At 41.2% G+C, this 21799-nt stretch overlaps 1 protein-coding gene across 2 annotated transcripts in view; it reads right to left on the minus strand.

Moving 5' to 3' along the window:
* The window catches only part of pdss2 (prenyl (decaprenyl) diphosphate synthase, subunit 2), a 34287-nt gene that overhangs the window by 9009 nt on the left and 3479 nt on the right, over positions 1-21799 (minus strand). For both annotated transcript variants that reach the window (XR_015126514.1, XM_086276008.1), the window contains exons 2-4: positions 15734-15868; positions 8260-8458; positions 315-389 (exon numbers count right to left, since the gene is read on the minus strand). Coding sequence is in view for 1 of the 2 variants with exons in the window: in XM_086276008.1 (XP_086132134.1) it covers positions 315-389; positions 8260-8458; positions 15734-15868 (409 nt within the window). In the remaining variant the exon portion in view is untranslated. The remainder of the gene's footprint in view (positions 1-314; positions 390-8259; positions 8459-15733; positions 15869-21799) is intronic.

Below are 21799 nucleotides of genomic sequence, written 5' to 3' on the forward strand. Positions count from 1 at the left end.
CAGTCCATTTAAGCCTTGTGAACAGAGGTCTCTTCAGCAGAAAACTGCTCAGTCATCATAGCTGGAGACTCATCTCTCATCACTAGACTGAAATGGCACATGCAAGTTTCTACACTTTACAATTGCGAAATTGCAGAGCGCACAGTATGGCCAGAATGACGCTTCCACAGAGAGACCTAAACACTGCAGAGATACAGAGAAGATTACCTTGAACAGGAGATCAACCAAATTTAATTTGAGTAAGGCATTGGGATATTTCAAGGTCCAGAGAAAACGGATAAGTATGCATTGTATGGGAAGAAAAGATGTTTTACCTCTGTATTGTGGGAATTCTCATAATAGACTCCTTGAACCAAATCACCAATGGCACTGGAGATCAATTCAACGACCTGTCGAAGACAAAATGAAAGAAAAACACGTTGAAGATGTTTGTTTCAGATTAGGACCTGAAATTTTCGTATTCACGCTCATTTTACTTGATATCATTGACTCCAAAATATAATAACTGTATCAAAACAGGAATTAAAATCAACAATAAATCACTTAAAGACCGACAGGAATTTCATCAGAAAGCATGTTAAACTTTGCAAAAAAGATTTGTGATGACCAAGAAGAAAAGCACAAGAAATTCAACTGTGAAACCAAAGCTAGGACGCACAGGTGTCTGCATGCTTGGTCCCAACAGTGAAGCCTGAACCAGGAGCAGTGAAGACCTGCTTTATACTGAGTGGGATGACCTCAAATAAACCGCCAGCCGCTGTAAAGCCATCTCACCAAGAAGCAGAGTGCTGCATCAGTTTACTGGTCCCCCACAATCACCAAACCTAAACCCAGCTGAGTTGATTAGGGATGAGCTGGATCACACAGTGAGGGAAAAGCAGCCAACAATTCCTCAGCACATGTGGGAACTCCTTTCAGTCTGCTAAAAAAAAAAAAAAAAAAAGCTTCAGGTGACGACCTCATGAAGCCGCCTGAGAGGCCAAACAAAAAGCAAAAGGTGCCAAAAGGTGCATATCTGAGCCAGAGATTACAGGTTTGATTCACACAGCGGTCAACATGTGCAGCTACTTGACCTCTTCAAGTGTCCCCAGGTCAGGTACTGCACTTAGCCTCTCCCTCCTCATAAATCACTAACGCTAACAGCGCTGATTAAACTCCTAAAATGTCGATGTAAATGAGGCTGATCACAACCGACACGCTATTCGGTTCATCTGTGACATTTGTAATTAAAAACCACAATCCCCCCCCCCCACACCCCCTCCCCCTTGACTGAAGAGCGAGGAAACGGTATCTGAACAGCTGGTTTGGAGAATTAATCGGAGGTGAGATGTGCTGGAAGCCAGGTGAACTGCAACTCGGCTGCTCATTTTCGCTCCGTAGGGGAGCTCCTGGCGATTTCACGAAGCACATCCAGGCTCGCCTTCGTTCATTATACTTTGTATTTATAGAGGAGTCCGGTTTGAGAGAGCCGGCTCGGGTGTCTGTCTGGTCTGAGGGGCTGAAATGGAGCTAAAAGGCAGATGGTGAGACAAAATAAGGTGGTGTCCAGAGAGCAGAGGGGTTAACAAGGTTTTGAGAGTGATGATCTGACCTCCGGGTTCTCTTTTCTCATATTCCCTCATTATTCAAAGATTTCTTACGCTTTGTACCTCTGGGTTTGCCTCATTAGTATACAAGGTTAGGATTCTGCAAAAACATTGTGAGTCAAATGGAAAAGGAAAATGAGCCTTAAGTCTAAATAACCACTACATCTGCAATCAGTGAGCCATTAAATATGCTTTGTATACATTTTTAAAAACCAAACTAAGACAAAACTTAAAGATGAGGCTAAAATGGGCCTAAAATGGGTGTTTTGTTTGCTTAAGAGTGCAGTTGCCCATTTCCCCTTACAGGGGGCATGCATGCCTACATTTTAGCTTACAGAAACCCTACCAGCCTCTCATCAACCACCAGATAAGAGGCTGTATCTTTTAAAGTGGTTGTTTATGTCTGGATCTATTGAATGAGTAAAAGAAAAAAAAAAAAAAAGGCAGACCATGTCTCCGTCCTTCATTCACAGCCACAGAACAGCGTGGACAGTGGAGACGGGGCCACGCCTGTTACAGTTCAGATGAATGAGGTTAAATTTAGAGCTCCTTCAGCTCATCCCAGACATCCTTGGTTCATCAGAAAAGTCTGGTGACGCTGGCTGCTCCGTCAGCCTCGCAATGTCCTTTGGGTAACTGAATCCACTAGGGGAAAATATTGAGGAAACCTGAGCTTCGCCCACAGACCTGGAAGGACAATGTGCCTACAGTATTACCAGATGTGGTGTCTCTGCCTGGCCTGCGTTGGGAAGTGGGGGCCAGTGGGGGGCTTTTTTTGGAAAGTATCAGATCATCTCTCCCCCTGCCTCCCCCTTACTCCATTCCCAAATCTAGCCAGATCGTGTTTTGCCGACAGGTCTGCGAGGGGGAAGAAACCGGAGCTCCACGGGAAGATTATTTTACAGTTTATACAAGTAGTGGCATAGGTTTTCTCTCAAGGCCACGACATATAATCTCCATCGCTCTCAGTGCCTTAAAAGAAAAAGCTGGTTTATGAGAAAAACTTTAAAAGCTACAGGAAACACTCATCTGTTACCCTGCACCTTCAATATTTAACAACAGACTCAACTGCACAGTTTAGCTGTTAAAGGGCTGTAAATATCCGGCTGTTAACAGATTTTAACGGTGAAAAGCAAAATGTCTTATAGCCTTCACTGCATTAGCCTTGGAGTAATTATAAGTTTGAAAATGCAACAGCATATTTGTTAGTTTTTTTTTTCTTTCAGGTAAAACAAAGAGGATACAGGATTAAGAGTAAATCTTTACAAACTCTACAAAAAACAGGAAAAATATATGCAAAAATGAAAATGTTAGAGTGGCAATTCTCATGCCATTTTCTAGAAATACGATACTGCGTCTCTCCTGTACAACAGTTCCAACTGGGTTTTTTTTGCAAATTCCAAAAACTGCAGTTCCTCAAATGTCCTCTTGGGGCTGGCTCCAAAAGGGAGTCGATCCACATAGATTCCCATGTTAAACTGAGCACTTTGCAGCAGAAGTAGACATGATTAAAACCTGCAACAACCATAAAACAGTTTCAGCTAACTTACACTTTCATAACAAATTTATTTCATAATTCATCCATTTAAACTGTATCAGTGCTTAATGTTTGAAATTTTGGGTGTTGGGGTTACTTTAAGTGACAGGTTGGCACCGTTAGCTTTCTGCGAGGCTTTACCTCCACTCTCACCAATCTGAATTACTCAACAACGTTTGTTGCATTTGTGCCTTTTTGAGCATTTTAGTGCAGTTATCTGATAACAGCATAGCTTGCTGTCTGGTTAATTGCACTAACAGAGTGGCCAGGCAGATTAGTTCTAAAGCGTATAGTCAGATTTATATACGTGACATGAATGTTTCAGCTCCTATATGAACTCACAGCACCTGCTGCAGTTTTCCGTTAGGATTTAATGTATTATACTGTTCACGACAAGCAGTGCTGATGAACCTATTAAAAGTGGACTTGCATTTACTGTGCATCCTTCTAACTCACAGTTCTAATCATACGAATCATTTATATTATAATACAACAACTAATAACGCACAGCTGACACTAATCAACAGAGTAAATCCGCATTCATGGAATTACACAACCAAATGGTATAATGGGTATGCTAAATGGTCAAGTGATGCTCCAGAGTAACTTGCGACAAATAAAAGGAGCTGTTTCGGATTTAAAGAATGAGATTCATTTAGCTTCATTGCTTGTGCTCTCGTCCCCTCAGACTGAGGCAGCTCCTCACACACAGCGACAGGAAAGCAGGTGAGGTAAAGATAACACGTTACTCGAGGCTAACAGGTGTTTTTCCTGACAACAGAATAATTTGTGCAACAAATGCTTTAAGAATAAGTCAAAATTTTGTTTGTTTTAAAGCTGTAGCTCTGCTCTGGAAACATTAATGCTAACGAGACAGATGTTGGCTTTGTGCAACAGCTGCTGCACATCCAAATATAACAGGCAGCATTTTAAGTAATGCCTCTATAGGCCTGTGCCAAATATTTTATTTTTCTTAATAAAATTTGAGGGATTAGTTTTAGTTGAGTATTTTATTCATGTTTTATGTCTTTTTAAAGTATTTTGGGGGCTTTTTGTGCTTTAGGCTGACCCCGGATGTTGGATGGATTCAAACTTGGGCCTCTGCTAAAGCCTTACAGCACATGGATCACCTGCTCAACCCGATGAACTGAGCTGGCTTCTCGTTTTATGTATTTATTATGATATTAAATTACTATTTTTTAATTCTAGAGACTCTTGATACAGAAAAGTAAATGTAAACATATTTAAAGACCAATTTTGCAAAAGAAATATTTAATAATAATAATAATAATAATAATAATAATAATAATAATGTGATATATTGTGGAACAGGTTAGCAGGAAAGACCAGACCTCCCTCTCCCTAGCCACGTCCTTCAGCCTATCTGAGGAGACAGTGACGTGCGCCCAAGCCAGCTGTGAGATCTCATGGGCTCCACCAAGTAGGAAAACCCAGAACACCTTACCAAGGAGGCCCCAGTCAGATTCCTGAACCATGTGGAGGAGTAGCAGTGACTCAGTAGTAGTAGCTCCTCCCCCTATTGCTAAGGGAGAGTCCAACAACCCTTCATAGGAAGTTCATCTGTAATCATGCTCTTTAGGTCACTATGCAACTGAGCCCTGACCTGGACCTTATTCCTGCTGCTTCACTCTCAGGTGCAAAGCAGCAAAGTATGAGGGCGTCACATGGTGAGGGCAACAGAACCACATCATCCACAAAAATGAGAGACTCGATTCTGAGGTCACCAAAGTTTCAACTTTCTACACTTGGCTACATTTGAAATTCTGCCCATAAGAATTATGCACATGGAGCAGCAAAAACCATTAAAAAATACACAGATAACACAGATTTTTCTTTTTCACCAGTGCTGATTTAATTAAGTATAATTAGGTGGACTTGGAAGTCATTTGAGTAGTAGAAACCACTCAAATAAATGCATAAAACGATGTATAAACGTAGATGCACATATGTATAAAAGTAAAACAAACAAACAAACAACAACAATCTGATATAAAAACATCAGACTAAGGATGTAAAAATTTCTTCAGGTAAAAATTACAGTCAAAGAAATTAACTGTGCTTTACTTTTCCAATAAATTAAACAGAGCAGAGCTCAACACCAAAATCCAGCCCAAACTAAACCACATTTCTGTACCTTCAGCTCAGCATTATGGACTCATCTCTGCTGTTTACAATAATCTCATTTCCACTGTGTTCCAACCAGAGAAAAAGGCTGAAAATATGAGCATCAGTGCATGCTGTGGTGTGGTTTCCCCTTGGTTCATTTTGTTTTGCTAACCTTTTCAAACATGAGTAACTGTGAGCTATCAGATGTCCATCTCCTTATTACCTCTAAAAACTTCCACTACGGGGGATGCTTCCTGTGGTTGCTTCAGATTGCAGGCTTGTTTGGGAGAAAGAAAAAAAAAAAAAAAAAAAAAAAGGTTAATACTCTCCAGCATTGCTCTGTGGTAATTTAGTGCTAGCTGAGTATGAATGGCATTGTTCTCACCTTGAAAATGAACAATGCTAAAGGAAAATGTGCTGTAAGCGTTCAGTTTAATCAATGCCAATGTGCTTGGCTTGAATGCACGCTTAATAGGATTAAATCATCGTTAGTTTGAGTCATCAGCAGATCTGCCATCATTTCATTCTCACTGTGTTTTTCTTCATCTTCCAGGGAAACAACAATATCAGTTCCATTACTGTAATTTGTAGCTTAGCCACAGAGTGTCTATTATCTCTTAGTATTGTTACAGAGCCAATTAGCACTATTAAGGAAGCACCACACCTTTAGAATTATCTGTAACTGATCAAGGAAAGGTTGGTTTATAACTCCCTCTGTGTTTCTTATACAACAAGCACTACTGGGAACCTACAACATATGCCTGCGTGTGCTGAAAAAGAAGCATCAGGGTAGGCGGCAAGGGCTGGTCCGGTTGATGGCACGGGAGGGGGAGATGGTTATTTTGATCCACTCAGGCAACTGCATTCTGAGGCAGCAGCGTGGTGACAGCATCTGTCAACGAGGGGTTACCAGGCTACGCAGCAGATATGATCTCAGATGCTCTCACAAGGCTGCCCCCACACCAACGTCAAAAGATTAAAACTATAACTAGTTTATATGCTTGATAACCTCGTTACCAGCATGTAGCAAAGACTGACACTTGCACCTCAAATATGCTGCTAGGAAGATCCATGTTTGAAGGAGTTTGAGGATGAAAGCCCCTCCAGGTGGCCAGATGATTACCGTGTGAAACATGACGTTATTAGAATAACAGCTGAATTGTCAAGAAAAGGGACCACCTGCTGAGAATCTAGGAACCAGGAAAAGATCAGGTCTCACCTGTGTCTCATCACACATCCTTGAATTTCAAAACTTGTCATGCTTGCCAAGCAGTGTCTGCTCACTAAAACAATGCTATGAGAAAGTGTTACCATTAGCCAAGTTGTAGTTGTAATAGAAGTTATTCCTCCACTTAAACTGCTGGAGTGCACGCCCTCTTTCTTAGCCTGCAAAAACTGAGATGAATTTCTTGAAATTTGTTGGAAAGTTGAAGGATGTGTCAAAGAAAGACAATTAAGTCATTTAATTCTGTTTCAGATCTTCAAAATGACAAAAAAGCCCCCCCCCCCCCCAAATTAGCAGTGAAGAACCGTTCTATCCCACTATGTCTGAACCAAAGCTTTGGTTTTCTAGAACCATTTAACCCCAGGGTGCCAAAAACGGCCCGCCAAAGGATCCAGTCTGGGTTTGCAGCGCTGAAAATCACAGACGGAGGAAAAAAATGTGGAAGTTTTTCCAGTACTTTGCATCATCACTAGAACGACTGAAAGACCTCACATATAGTCTGCTACACTGCACACAAGTGATGTGGTTAAGCCAAGAACCAATGCCAGTGTATTTTATTTTTAAATAACTGGAATGACTCAAAGTGGAAAAAATGCATATTGTTCAAATTGCTCTTCGTGTTTTGCAAATAAAAAACAGTTCATTAAATGTGAACATTTTCACATGGACCTTTACATTTAAACAAAAGAGGAAAATCTGAAGAAGTCTGCGGGCCCTGAACTAAAATAAATTTGACAGCCCTGATTTAACTAAAAGGTGCCCGATGGGTAAACCACTGTCTTTACGATTATCGTTTGTGTCACGTCAAACAAACACATTGAACACATTTCATCTCACAGTTGCAAAGCTCTGATATTTAAAAATAGAACGTTCACTACACTATGCACATGTGTGCACACAAAAAAATCTAAATGAACAGTTGTTCATTTAAATGCTTGAAATCCTTAGGCATATGTCCTATGATGCAACTTGTGCTGTAGCTTGAAGTGAACTATAGAAATATAGCTTCGCATTTTGGCAACGCAACCATGACTGTGATGGATCCGCTTGCTAGTAATACGCCATGTGAGCAGTCTACTGAAAAGCAAAAGCAAAAAGCTTTTTTCCTCTCATTTCTTTTGCTCTAGCGATCTGGGTTAGATTCAATTGATTTTGAGTCGTTTCTCTCTCTCCAGCTCTTCAGTAAAAGGGAATATTCTGTAATATTTATTAGTTCCATGTCCAACATGATCTGCTCTGTTTTGTCAGCCCAGGTTCAACACAGGACTACAAATCAAGCTTTTTTCAGGACTTTTTTCCTTTCCCATTTTCTTTAGTTGACAAACTCTTCTCCGATTGGTATCTGATTCTTCAACTGATAATGCTGACATTAATCAAAAACAATATTAGGAGATGATTCAAAAGGTCTGGGATGAAGCTAGGCTTTCTAGGCTTTCAGGCCCTAACCCTGGGATAGGATGTAAAGGACTATAGGAAAGGAACTGGGAGCAGTAAGCAGGCAAAATGAAAAACGTGACATTAAAGCAGATTAACACAAATAAATGAATATCAGGATTGCATCACCTTGAATAAGAATTAGCAAAACTGCTAAAAATGTGTTTTATTGAATACATTTCATGTCTACAAAGAGATGACTGAGAGAAAAGATGTTGGTATGAAGTCTGGCACTGATACGTGAGGCTCTCGGGACCTCGAAGGGCTCATACTGAGCAGCCCTTCCCCCTGAAATCAGTCATGTCAGGTCAAATATTTCTCAGGAGAAGTGTTAGTGACGGACAGGATACCTTAGTGTTGTTGAGCTGGGCCAGTCCCGTGCAAGCATTGGCCAGCAGAAAGTCGCCGCTCAGAACAGCCATCTTATTCCCAAACTGCATGTCCTTCAGCGGGCCGTCTGAGTCCGTCCACTCCTTCAAGTTAACAATCCCACGATGCACCAGGAAGGCTGTGTGGATCAGCTCTGTGATTTCTGCCAGGTTCCTCTGACTGTGAGACAGAAATCCCCCCACCAAAAACAACAATAAATCTAAAAATCACAGCTTTGTCGTCAGCAGCTTTTAAAATAGGCGTTCCTGAGGTTTGACAGTTAGAGAGCTTTTTGACAGAAACATTTTTATTGTCTTCGAGTCGGCAAAGTTTGAAAACTCATTCAAGCATTACCGCAGAGGTATGCTGATCACAAAGAAATCGGTCAAAACAAAGGACTTATGGGTTTCTTGATCTTCCACGTTCAGAAAAGGAAAACCATCTATTCAACCAATAAAGCGCCAATATTCAGGAGCTGCAGTCCTTTCACTTCAATCAAACACTTATAAAAAGAGAGGGTCTCTAAAATGTGTCAAACCATTAAATGGGACGAATTTTTAAAATGTGCCATTACCCATTGATTTGGATGTGCTAAGTCCAAATAAGATGATTAAAACAACTGACTGCAGATGTTGCCCAGCACTTTCACATCTGTTGCATTTTTAATGTTATTTAAATAAAGCTGACTTGATTGGCTATTAGATGAGTTTTAATCATAAATTACAAGCATATGTTTTCTCATCTGTTCTTTATTATGTAACAAATTAAGACATTTGTGGAGAAAAATGAATAAAGCCCTATATTAGCAGTTTAGCTTAGCTTTAGATCCACTGATAAAAAACTGTACTGAATTTAATAAAGGATGTGTTTGCAGTCACCACAGTGATTGCATTGTCGGCTACGACTCTGAACTCCAATACAAAGTCAGACGGGCACCACGCAGATATTTGGTAAATTAAAAAGCCAATATACCGGCTCACATGTTTTTCCTTTCAGACACACAGAAGTTTGTTAATCATTAGTCTGTACTTAGACAAATTACACTAAGAAGGTCGAATCCAAGGTCTGCGTCTTTTCTGGTTGTAGTTATGAGCTTTTGGTCTTACACCCGACCTGGTAGCACATCATGAAAACCAGAGCCAGTGGTCCAATATTAGAAATGTTTTATTACGTATATTTCTGAAACATTTTGGCTGTAGACCACCAAGATTTGAAACCCACGAGGAACTGTGGGAGATACATTTTCCCATCGGCTTCTATATTAATGGACGTTTTGGAACCATAGGAGCCCCCCTCCCCGCGCTGGTCATCAAAAACAACGCAACTTTAAGTACTTCTTTTATATACAGTCTACGTCAGAAACGAGCCTTTTCAGCCTTCTTCCTTTTCCCTTTAAGCCACTATTACCCTGATTGGTTGCCCTTTCTGTTCAGTGTGCCAGAGACGAGCAACGATATTAGGTACATCTCCCGACTTCAACAGCCTACAGATCCAAATGCAGAAAAAAAAAAATGTCTGCATACGCTGATCTTATTATATGAATCTTTGGCCATGTTTAATACGAGCATCCACTGTTGTAGCTGTATAAATATATGACATAAATTATGGATAAGTATAATAGGTCCCCTTTAAAATCGGAGTCGGTATCCTCAAGGGCATAAAGCAGCAGATATGTCAGACATTTTGCTGCACAGCACGTCAGTGGTTGTGTTAAAAAAAGAAATTAGGCTTATCATTAGCAAATAACAGCCTTTCTTGATTATGAGAGAAAAGACATAAACGTGGTCTTTGAATAGAGCCTTTCAGCGCAGCCTTGGGGAGGATATAATCAAATGTTGATTCAGTCATTGGTGGGGGATAATTAGGCCCCTCTCCATATGGAAGGAGCTCGCCATGCTGTGACAGGAGGGATCCATCCAGACAGGGTCGGGTGCACTGATAGCCACTTACGACCTTCTTTCAGCCGCCATGAGGACCTGATGAGCCGGTCGTCGGCTTTGAGCTTCAACTCCTTCCTAAAGACACACTCACACACACACACACACACTTGTAGCCAGGTAATTGCCGTGTTCGACGACGGTGAAGGAAAAGATGTGATTAAAATTCAATAATGTCATCTATTTTGCCTCTCAATCACACCCATTGTCTGGTTGGTTTCTCTGCTCGGTGACGCAGAGCAACAACACAGAATGAGAAGTTAATAAGTTCAGGGTTTAAATAAGAGGAAATTAACAGATTGACAGGCTCGTGTTCTCAAGGTGCCTTGAAGTGATGGCTACGCTCGGTGGGCTGCACGAGGAAGACTCATTGTTTCAACAAGAGGAACAAGAAAAAGAGCCGGGGCTGATTCTGGATCGCAAAAACAACAGGCTAAAATTTATTCCAAGTCATCTTACGGTGACCCTTTTCTTTGCTTTTTCACTTGAACTAAGAGAGAGCCAAGAGACCGTCTACTCAAGCTCCACAGGGATACAGCAAAATAATATACAATACCCGACAAATGGTCATTGACACAGAAAAAAAAAAAGCAGCCCCTTTAGCCTTGGTTAAATCAATATACAAGAGTTTCTCTGCTGAAACCGGCTTTAAAAATGTCACTTTATGATTCTCACTTCAGAGCCTATTTGGCCAACCTTAAAGTGACTTTATTTAATGAAGCAGCTCATTTTATGCTTGTTTATGAATAAAAAATCCAGACAGCAATGTCAGTTTAAGTCTACTAAGTTAAAAAACAAACAAACAACAACTTAGCAATCGAGACACATTACAGTTTTTAAACAGAGTGACATTTTTGTCAGAGCCGTTCTTTATTTTGAAAACACTGAAACAAAACTATTTATGAATTTATCATTTATATTTCAGTGCATAATTGTTTCAAGTAAAGTAACAATCTGGGAAAAATTTATTTTATCAGATTTTCCGAAGTACACTACACAAGAAAAAAGAAAAAAAGGGGCAAAAAACAAAACAAAAAACTCCCATCATGTTAATACGTGAATAAAAATTTAAGTCTTAAGTTTTTCAGAAAAACATATTATGCTCATTTTATTTCCTAAACAGCCAGCAGGGGGCGACTCTCCTACCTAAAAAAACAGTAAAAGGATGTAGAGGTCTGCAGGCAAAACAACCCCACTTTTTATTTTACTTCCTGATTACTTGAAGTTTATGGTCTTAATTGCTTGTCTTGCAAATTTTTTCATGATAATGCTCATTTTGAAAATCGCTGCCCTATTTAGAGTAAAAGAGCTGATTTGGGTTGTTTTTTTATTCTTCAAAAATCCACAAATATTATATCAAGCTACGGCAACATTTTCAGTACTTACCTAGAAGTCCTTCAAGTTAAATCACCTGTCAGTGGAGACCCAGACCTGGGCATGGATTGGTCCCCCACTTTGTCTCACATCCCCGCAGCAGCATTTTTCATTTCTGCTACATTGACCGTTACAAAAGGCCTCCACCAGTGGACAAGTTGCATGATGGTGCAGGTGTGAGTTTAGTGAACAAAAAGAAAAAAAATAATGTCTATAAATCATGCAGTATTTATCCAACCCAGGTATTTTCTCCAAATATTCTTGATGTTTTATTCATGGAAGTAGAGCAGTTTTTTAGTTTGTGCTTTTTTGTATTGGTTTGTTTCTGGATGCTTATTTTGATTATATACATAAAAAGGTTGCTGGAAGAAAAAACTATCTATTTATATTTTAAGGCCAAACAAGAGATCTTTGAAAAGGTGAAGGGAGTCGCTAAAAAAAGAAAATATAAAAGATTTGAATCTGGCAGATGATCGATCAGATTGAATTAATGTAGATAATTAATTTCCCAATGTGGTTCAATGCAAAATGTTTAATTGGTGAGAATTCATTTTTTTCTTTTAGAGATAATATTATTATTATTATTTATCGTTTTAACTTCTAACAGCAGTGGAAGAAAATGAGGAAACCCAAAATGAAACTCCTGCACAAAGTACCAGAACCCCCCCTGTCAGTCGAACTCCGGTGCATACAAATTCCCACTCTCCACTCTGCCAGACCTGATCAGCAGCAGTAGAGCTTGGGGAGGAAAAAGGGGGACAAGGGGGCCGATGTATAAATAGCTTTGGTGCCCAGTTGCATAGCAACCGATGCCATCTTGCAGAGGTGTAACGCCCCTCACCACGCCCCTTGTCCTGACTGTTCTGTTCAATTTCCTCCCTCCGCAGTCTGCCTCGCCATCAAACACTGCCTTGCAGATCTGTGTGCGTCCCTGTGTGCGATTTAAAGAGGTGGCCTGTCCATCACACGGCCTGCATGATGCACAGTAGCATGGTTTTCATTTGTCACAAAAAATTAAGAGGTGTGGTGGGTACAAGTTGGACTGTACATGTATGTGCCTGTGTTTCTATCCATCTATCTATCTATCATGGTGGTGCTCTGGTGAATCATCAGTGTCAGGCAGCAGAGTGGGAAATGTTTTACAAATGCTGCCTGTCAGGAGGGAGGAGACCATCCCCCGGAGGTTTCAATCACCCCCCAAACCCGCCCCACCCTGACTCCCTCCATCCTTCCATCTCGCCATCAGCAGAGGTGCTAATGAGCTCATGAGAGGTGGGGGCAGAGAAAGAGAGAGAGAGAGAGAAGAGGCAAAATAGTGCAAATGAGGTGATCAAGTCATGCTCTGTGTGTGTGTGTGTGTTTGGGTTCGGACCATCTATCACGCAAGTGAGAGAATGCAGCATGTTGGATTCGGTGATCCGGTGTCACAGGGATGTAACACGAGGTGACTGTGTAGAAACTCGCGGCCTTGCAGACCAAACGGGGCTGGGCTCGAGCTCCTCCACAACGCCTGGCTTATTTCAATTAGTTCTAATATTAGGATGTTTCTGCACAGACGCGGCTCCACTGCACACATGTGCCTGGTGCCAGCTTGCAGTAAGAAAGGAGGCTTTCAGGCTCCCAGCACATAGCCACGCCAAACACAGCAGTCACTTCTGGAAACCACTTGGCACACACCCACACCCCTGTTCTGAGCTGCATGCTGCTAGTTGGATATGTGTGTGGAAGCCTGAGAGGACTGTGGAGCACTGCCTAAAGTATTTTAGCATCAGAGCATCAACACCACATTAAACACTTTTTATTTAAATATGTAAAATAAACTGCTGTGTTAAGTTTGTGATTTTGTTGAGCCATTTTATTGCATTTACACCATATTTAGACTTAACAGTCTGCAGCTGCTCCCTGAGGCTTTATTGCTCATTTTAAAGAACTCTAAACAACTGAGACTGAACACCTCCAGTCTGGAAACCAAGGCTGAAACTCCCTCCATCTCAAAGCAGTTTGCCAGAGTAATTGATGGCATTTTGTTGAGAACATGAATATGATGATTTCAGTTTAATACGTATTTGCGAAGATATGCCAGATTCATACTCTGGGGAGCAAATTTATACGAATCGTGTACCAATCTTAGTTTAATACTAAAATTTAACTTCTAATTAATGCCGGAATTATGGACGTCTGTAACATTTTTTAAAGCTATGACACTCAAATGGCTAACAGTGGCAAACCAACCCAATGGGGATGACTGGTTAGAGTGCATACAACCTGGGTGCAAGGTGGTAAACCCAGAAGCTCCAGCAGCCAAGAGGATGGAGGATTTGGTCCAAGCGCTACTGGAATATGATATTATTATATACTACCTGGGCTGTGGCATATATAAGCCTAAAAATATAATCTTCACCTCTCATGACCAGTGACAGCGGGGAGTTTCAGCCCAACTTAATAAGCAGACATAATAGAGCTAAAACAGTAATACTGAATAATCTTTGCACCTGTTCCCTTTCTTAAAAGCTTTAAAATTATTTATAGTATTAGCTGTTCTTCTAAATTTGTTAGTCAAGTCCGGTTGTGAAAGCCTCACACCGCAAGCTCATTGGCTATAAACTGGCATTTGCTATGTTGCTAGCCAGTAAGCATACCCATAATCCTCTTTTTCTATCGAGCAATGACGAGCTGGTCCTGGTGTTTCTTTCTGGGGTTTTTTTTCCCTGGTCCTGGTGTCTCTAAACCAGGAAAGGAAGAAATAGAGATTCTGGGTTCATCCGATTCTCAGGAAGCTGTATTACGAATGCTTTTGCAATATTTCAGGATGTGTGAGCTATTGTTTGCAGAGTCTAGCTGTGTGTCCGAGGTAAACCAGTAATATTTGACTATTTCCATGTCATTGTGTGTTCAGTACCAGTACGTCTGGTCCGATTGGACAGATCTGTTTATTTGGGTTTGAAAAATTTGAAATGAGCTTGGTTTTTTAGACACACCTATTCTTATCTTAATTAATCAGTTTTTACAAATAAATTTTTTAAATTAAATTAAAAAAAATAATATTTGCACGAATTTTACGTGGCCGGTGTGTAAAGACCTTAACAATGACCTTTGTTTACATAATGGGCTTCATGGCTTTTTTTCCCCAGTACACCGTGAAAAACAAACAAACAAGAGACTAAGCCTCAAATTTACTGAGGTCACAGTTTCTCCTCAGACTTCCATACAACCAGAAATCTTATTACAACTAGTGGAGTCTCCCCCTGTTGGGCATGAACAAGAATGCAGGTTTAAGGTATTTCAGCAGTGGCTTCACTTTTCAGTCCCAGGAGCTGCGTCTCTCTTTTACACCATCTATAGTTTCAACTGATGCCTGGGAGGCCGCTGAGCTCGTGATACACTGACTGAGAAGTGATCGTGAGCCTTTACAGAATTCCCCTTCCCTTCTTTGGCCACATTTCTTGTCTATCCCTAGACCAAAAAAAAAAAGTACTTTTTTTTTATTATCAAATTTTCATCAACAAAAGTTTTCACACCTCATGTACATTTTTCAGGCTAAAATTTCTCCCTAATGTATTTCCCCTCACAATTACCCGGAATCTAAATATAACCGAATACAATACAAAACACTTGATCTTGCAACTGCGCCTGTATTGTCTCCATATTTCATCATATTCACAGGATGATGTAGTGCTTCATTTACAGGAATTGATATGGAGGATAACCACAGAGGACGAGATAGAATTACCTGACACGAGGATTTTATTTCACTGTTTATCCTTCAGCAGCCATGTAGCAGGGACAAAAGTGGCATCGCCTTTCTCGCTCGGCTTGCCACGCACATTTATGGCTCTACGATCCATCGCTACAGATGTTCACACTGCCCACTGTTTTCCCCCCGAACAGCACATACATGAAAAGTGAAAGCCTGGCTGCCTGTGTGTGGTTACAGATTTGATTTAGCAGCCATGCAACTGCAAATGAAGGTGGAACATTTAACCTTCAATGAGAAAAACAACCAGCTGCAGTTTTCATGTTATGTATTATAAAGAAAAAAATAAAGCAGAGACGAGTGTTTTAATTGATATTTGCTAACCAAATCTAATTACTAATAAGCAGAGACATAATTATCACAACAGTATCACGATTTGAGGTGATTTACCTGGGGTAGATGCCACTGACCATGTCTTGGGCTAGGAGATCGGAGGCGGCGTGGCTTGGCCCTGCGGCTTTAGACAGCAGCAGGACAACCAGTCCCCTCATCTGAAGGTTGTTCTTACTGTCATAGACGAAGCCTCTGCAACGAAACAGCATCAGCATTAAAGCGCTGCCTCTCACATGCAGCACTCTTCATTGTGTGTAGTGACAACAAAAGCAGCAATGTTTTGGCAAAGACACAGAGTGTGAAGTCAGGACCAGCTGGAAGTCTATCACAGGGCAGACACAGCACAACCATTCACACCCATTTTTACACCTATGGCTAATCTAGAATCACCAATTAATACATGAATTTGGGATGAAGCCAGAGCGCTGGGAGGCCCCACGCAGGCAAAAGTACATCCAAAAAAGACCTCTGCCAACCAGCCGTGTTTAAACTCACAGGAAGATGTAGCAGGTACCACTTATGCTTACTCCACTTACTGATGTTTTGCAGACATGTGACCAATAACCACGTGATGTCAACTTGCCTTACATTTTCGACATGTGACAATGATGAGTGAAAAGCTCCGATCAGACAAGCCTAAAAACCTATCCTAAACCTAACCTATCTCTCTCTAATCCTAACCTCTGAGTTGGACACAAACCAGCTGCAGGCATGAGGCACAACTCCGCAGGTGAACCTGCTCCATTTTTGGTTTGCAACACAATTTTTCCACCTTGGATAGTAGTTAGTTTTTCTGCAAAATACTATGGGCAACTGTGGCAATCTGCTGGCAACCCAAAGCAATGACTTTTGGTGCAACACCTTTGAATTCGATGCCACCCAGAGGAATCTGGCAAAGTGCACGTGGCGCCATCTGAATGACCTCAATATCTGCTTCACCACCACCTCGGTTTAATTCTTAGAAGGCAGTGAAAGCTAAAGTTAGGGAATATAAAGCATCATGTTCCACTGGCATGGGATGGTAATACTTTTATAAAGTTACAGTTAATAAACTTTTAATTTAAACAGCTAAAACAGAGCAGTAATTGTCTTATTATCTACTGTAATAAAGCAGATGTGCATGAGTCAGAATAATCAACATTTATCTTGGTATTTCTCTCAGTTCATCATTTGTCTAAAATAAGATGTTTTAGCTCCTCCTCCTTCTAAGATCACACTTCTTCTGATTGGTTGCCCTGCAAAAACAGTAGGTCTGCTCTCACATTCAGAGATGACCATATTTTTGATATCCCTACTGTTAGACACCCATACATGCAGCATATTTGTTTCTCTGATCAGAAGTGTTATTTATCCAACAAAGGAGCTTTTCAAAATATTGCACATTGCATGCAGCAGTAGTATCGCACTTCTGCATATTCATTTAATGCCATGTTAATTTATAGTTACTGCTAAACTTTATTCCTGAACACAGAAAATAACAAGAAAAAAATGATAATTTTTTTACTGCAGGACTTTTTTTCTTTTGGATTTGAAGGGTTGTGGTGATGGAGGTGGTCGTGGTATTCCCACCCCCTTCACCAACAATCTTCTGAGGTGTTCACAGAGGCACACGCACACCCACGAAGACACACACACAAACACACAGAGGCCAGTGGTAGCTGCTTGTGTGGTGGGCAGATTAAATATCTTTTTAGTCTCTCTGGGGAGCGGTTAGACAGAGCACCTCTAATCCTGTCCCTATGGGAGCCCCTTGTGCCATGAATCACGCTCTCGTTAGGGGCTCCGAGGCAGACGAGCAGCCACGCCCCCCTCTGCTCGAAGCCCAGACAGCGGCCTTACCAACCTCGAGCCCCCACCCTCTCTGACCCACCCCTGCGCCACAGAGGGGGGGGGGGGGGGGGGGGGGGCGGTGGTGGCGGAGGAACCCTAGACAGATAGTGGATGTGAGAGACGGAGCATGAAGAGAGGGAGGGGACGGAGGGAGATGGAGGGAATAGAGGCCAGACAGAAATGGGAAAGCGTGAAAAGATGACAGAAGAAAGAAAGAGGAGTGATTCACAGTGTTGTGCTACCAGGAGGAAAAATGCCCCCGAGCTTTGCCCCCCCCTCCAAAAAAAAAAAGAAATAGAAAAAAAAACCCCAATCACATAAAACACCTCAGTTTCCAGAAATTTATGATGACACTGTGCAGGGCTGTCTTTCATCGCAGCTCAGAAGATTTATTTATGGCTACTTTAAATTTCTACCCAGTTGGAAAATAGTTGCTGAGACCGGGGCGCTGATGAACGCAGCAGCACGGCCCGTTGAGCTAAACCGACCAGAGAGCGAAAATTATGAAGCTGTGGAGTCCAGGGAAGCCTGTGGCCTGAGGGTGGCAGATGATTAATATTTATGTCACCATCCGCACCAGCATACATCAATCAATCACAAACGCCCTCCTGCAAAGGGTGCAAAGGGGGTGGGGCAAAAAGATGATGTGGTAGAAGAGAGCGGGAGCAGAAAGAGAGAAATGGGCTGCTGTCATTTTAAAAGGGTTGCGAACAGGTCACCACGCCTTCTGCTCTGCTACTGCAGCCCAGGAATTCGGGAACTTTAGCCACCGTCCAGTACCGGCAGGGATTAATGCATGCAAATGTATGACCTCACATGTGGCGTCGTATTGATCCCGTGTCTGCCTTATCCCCCCCAGTTTGCCAGGATTTAACAGATTTTATGCAATGCATCCGCCTCTACAGTGCACAGCAGATACATTAAGATGATGATATGTTTAGAGTATTGACTAACAGTTTAAACCGGTTTCCAGGATTTGACTCATATTTCCATAAAGTCAGGTGTACAGCAGGCAGTTCCTCACTGTAAAGCACAATGTGTAGCTGCTTTTAATAACACTGAAAGGATCCACTGATTCTTCGACTCTCTGTGATCCACGGTCCTTCTGCATTTAGTATTAAGAAAAAATTCTTTAAGACATAAAGTGGTTTGATCAATGTGACATTTTCAAACTATTGTGTGTATCATTTCAATCAATATGACCACCTATGCCACATGCTGAAACTACCATTTAAAGTTGAACCAAACCATAGCGTTTGAGGTTTTCTCCAATATTTTTTAAGAAAGAGTACCAATCCTTTTTCTGTTTCTTCACACCAATTTTGGCCCATCTTTATATACTTTTTAGGTCGGCACTTTTGTAAATACTCACAGTATGAAAGTGAAATATCCTAAAGCTATTGTGCAAAAACTAATAACAATACGTTTCTAAAGGGGCCAGGTAAGAGGCAGTTGTCGATGTTTTATTTTCTCTTCTCAGTAGTTTAAAATTATCATGTAGAGCAGAGAAGAATTAAAAACTGATTCTCTTGCCAAGTTATACACAACCAAACTTAATGGATAAAAATAATAAGGCAGATTTCAATGTTTTGTCACATTTCACAGCAACTAAGCGCACCATCTCATCTTCATTTTATTTGTCATTTTGCATTTATGTGTGTACATTTTAATTCATTTAATTAGTCCAAATTTGTAATTCTAAATTGACTATAGGTATGAATGTTAGTGTGAATGGTTCCCTGTGTCTATGTGTTAGGCCTGTGACAGATTGGCGACCTGTCCATGGTGTACACTTTGATAGCTGAGACAAGCTCCAGATCCCCTGTGATGCTGAATTGGATAAGTGGAAGAAAATAAATTAATTGCAGTGCTGGAACTGGATGCAGAGTGGTAACAGCATAGACTGTATATAAAAAATGGACAAAGCCTGCATAAATGCTAAAGTTGATTTTGGACTCAACGTTAGCATTTTGGGGGGTTTTAGAGTCAGAAATGATGGTATTTGGATGACAGAGTGAAGCTAGTGAAGCAAGTTATCAGCTAGTTTTATTAACACTATTCTTAGCCTTTCTGCTAATTTATCCCAGTGGGCACTTATGATACTGCAACAAACAGAACAGAACAGAAAAGAAAAGAAAAGAAAGTGCTGCTGCAAAACGATCAGTCACTAGTCCTTGTTTAACACATTATTCCATCGAAAATCTACAGCCTATGCAAAATGGAAACTAGCCTCTTTTTTCTAATTTAACACAAATTAAAGTCTTTTTTTATAACACATTTGAAGGTTAAACACTGGCAGCAGCTACTTGTTCACATATTTGCTATTGGGAGTGTTTTTGTCTCTTCAGCAGTTCTTGTCTTGCTCTGGACTATTCAAAAGACCTCCGCCTATCTCATCTATTCTTTTGTACACTATGTTATAACCCTTCAGTCATGCCCACTGTGGGGGCTGAAGATCACATGCAAAGAGTAGAAGCCAGTAGAAGGGAGTTCTAGTCGAAGTCAAACTCTCAAGGACTGTCCTTAAAGCAAATAAAGTTTCTTCTCTCTGGGCTGCAGGCCTCTCGCTGTAACTCCACACTTTGGGGTGAAGTTAGCTGAGCTGCAGTTTTTGAGAATGAAAGGAAAGGAAAAACCGAAACCCAACTCCACGAGGGTCTGCCTGTCTGCTATTGTGGATATTTTTATCTGCCGCGCGTCTATGGCGGAGACACAGAGGGAAATACGAACCAGCCAACCCAAGCTGACAGTGAGGAGTCAGACTGTCAAGAGGTCTGCTACACCCCTCCCCCCCCCACAGCCTCCCCACCCCCTGCTGCTACAACACCCAAATGGATTGTCATATCAGATTTAGGTGTATAGGTTATTACACCCTTGGGTTCCTGTTTCCAACACACCCGTCCGCATGGCAGGATTGAGTTCGAGGACTCTTCTTGTTTTCTTTCCTTAGTGCTGTTCCTGATTTCTTTTGATAAAGCAAAGTTCAGGTAACTCCCCGGATAAAGTTCAGGGATAATAATGAGTGCCGAGCATTTTTAGTCACTTCCTCTAAAATCTTTCACTGGACGTAAATGAAGGACAAACATATTTCTGAACTTGCTTTTGCACCATATAAACTGTTGCAAAAAATTAAAAAAAGCTTTTGGACTGTGAACTGAGAATATTGTCTGCAGTTCATCTACAATAAATCTTTATTATAGACAGACACATAAAGTTGCAAATCACACAGTTGTGATTTTTGTGTCTTTATTGAATTCACTGGTTGGAAAAACAGAGTCAGTGGGTCTGCATCAACGAGTGCCCAGTGGAGAGAGTGGACAGCTTCAAATACCTCGGAGTTCACATCACGCAGGACCTGTCATGGTCCTGTCACATCAACACCGTGGTGAAAAAGGCCCGACAGCGTCTCTACCACCTCAGACGCTTGAGAGACTTCCAACTGCCCTCCAAGGTGCTCAGGAACTTTTACTCGTGCACCATAGAGAGCATCCTGGCGGGAAACATCTTAACCTGGTTCGGGAACAGCACCATGCAGGACAGACGAGCTCTACAGAGGGTTGTGCGGTCAGCTGAGCGCACCATCCGCTCCGAGCTCCCTGACCTGCACTCAATCTACAGCAGGCGGTGCTGGACCAAGGCCAGGAAGATCGTGAAGGACCTCAGCCATCCCAACAACAGACTGTTCTCTCTGTTGAGGTCAGGAAAGCGATTCCGCTCCCTGAAGACCAACACAGAGAGACTGAGGAGGAGCTTCTTCCCGCAGGCGATACGGTCTCTCAATCACACCACCACACAGTACTGACCCACACATACAGTTCTTACACACACACTGGACTTTCTGGACTTTGGTTTTGCACAACACTGGTCACTATATTCTTCATTTCCGGTTAATACTTGTACAGCTGCTGTTATTGTGTATATATTTATTTATATTTAGATTTCTTCATACATTCTTATATAGTTCTATATTGTGTATTTTGTTGTACAGTTATTTTATTTTCAACTTTAATTTATATATTTTATCTTATTCTTCCCAGTTAAATTTACCCTTCATTCTAATTTGTGTTGTACAGTTATTTCATTTTTAACCTTAATTTATATTTTATTCCTTCCTAGTTAAATTTACCCTTTTTAATTTTTCATATTTATTTCCTATCTTATTCATAGCCTTTCCTTTTTTGTTTTCTTTAGGTCACGAGCAGTTGTCCAAGCATTTCACTGCATATCGTACTGTGTATGACTGTGTACGTGACAAATAAAATTTGAATTTGAATTTGAAATGTCTTGATTGAA

Source organism: Aulonocara sp. 'chitande type north' Nkhata Bay, linkage group LG19 (genome assembly GCF_057382095.1).
Source record: "Aulonocara sp. 'chitande type north' Nkhata Bay isolate Kocher_YH1m ecotype deep benthic linkage group LG19, A_spYH_male_GT1.1, whole genome shotgun sequence".
Lineage (NCBI taxonomy): Eukaryota > Metazoa > Chordata > Actinopteri > Cichliformes > Cichlidae > Aulonocara > Aulonocara sp. 'chitande type north' Nkhata Bay.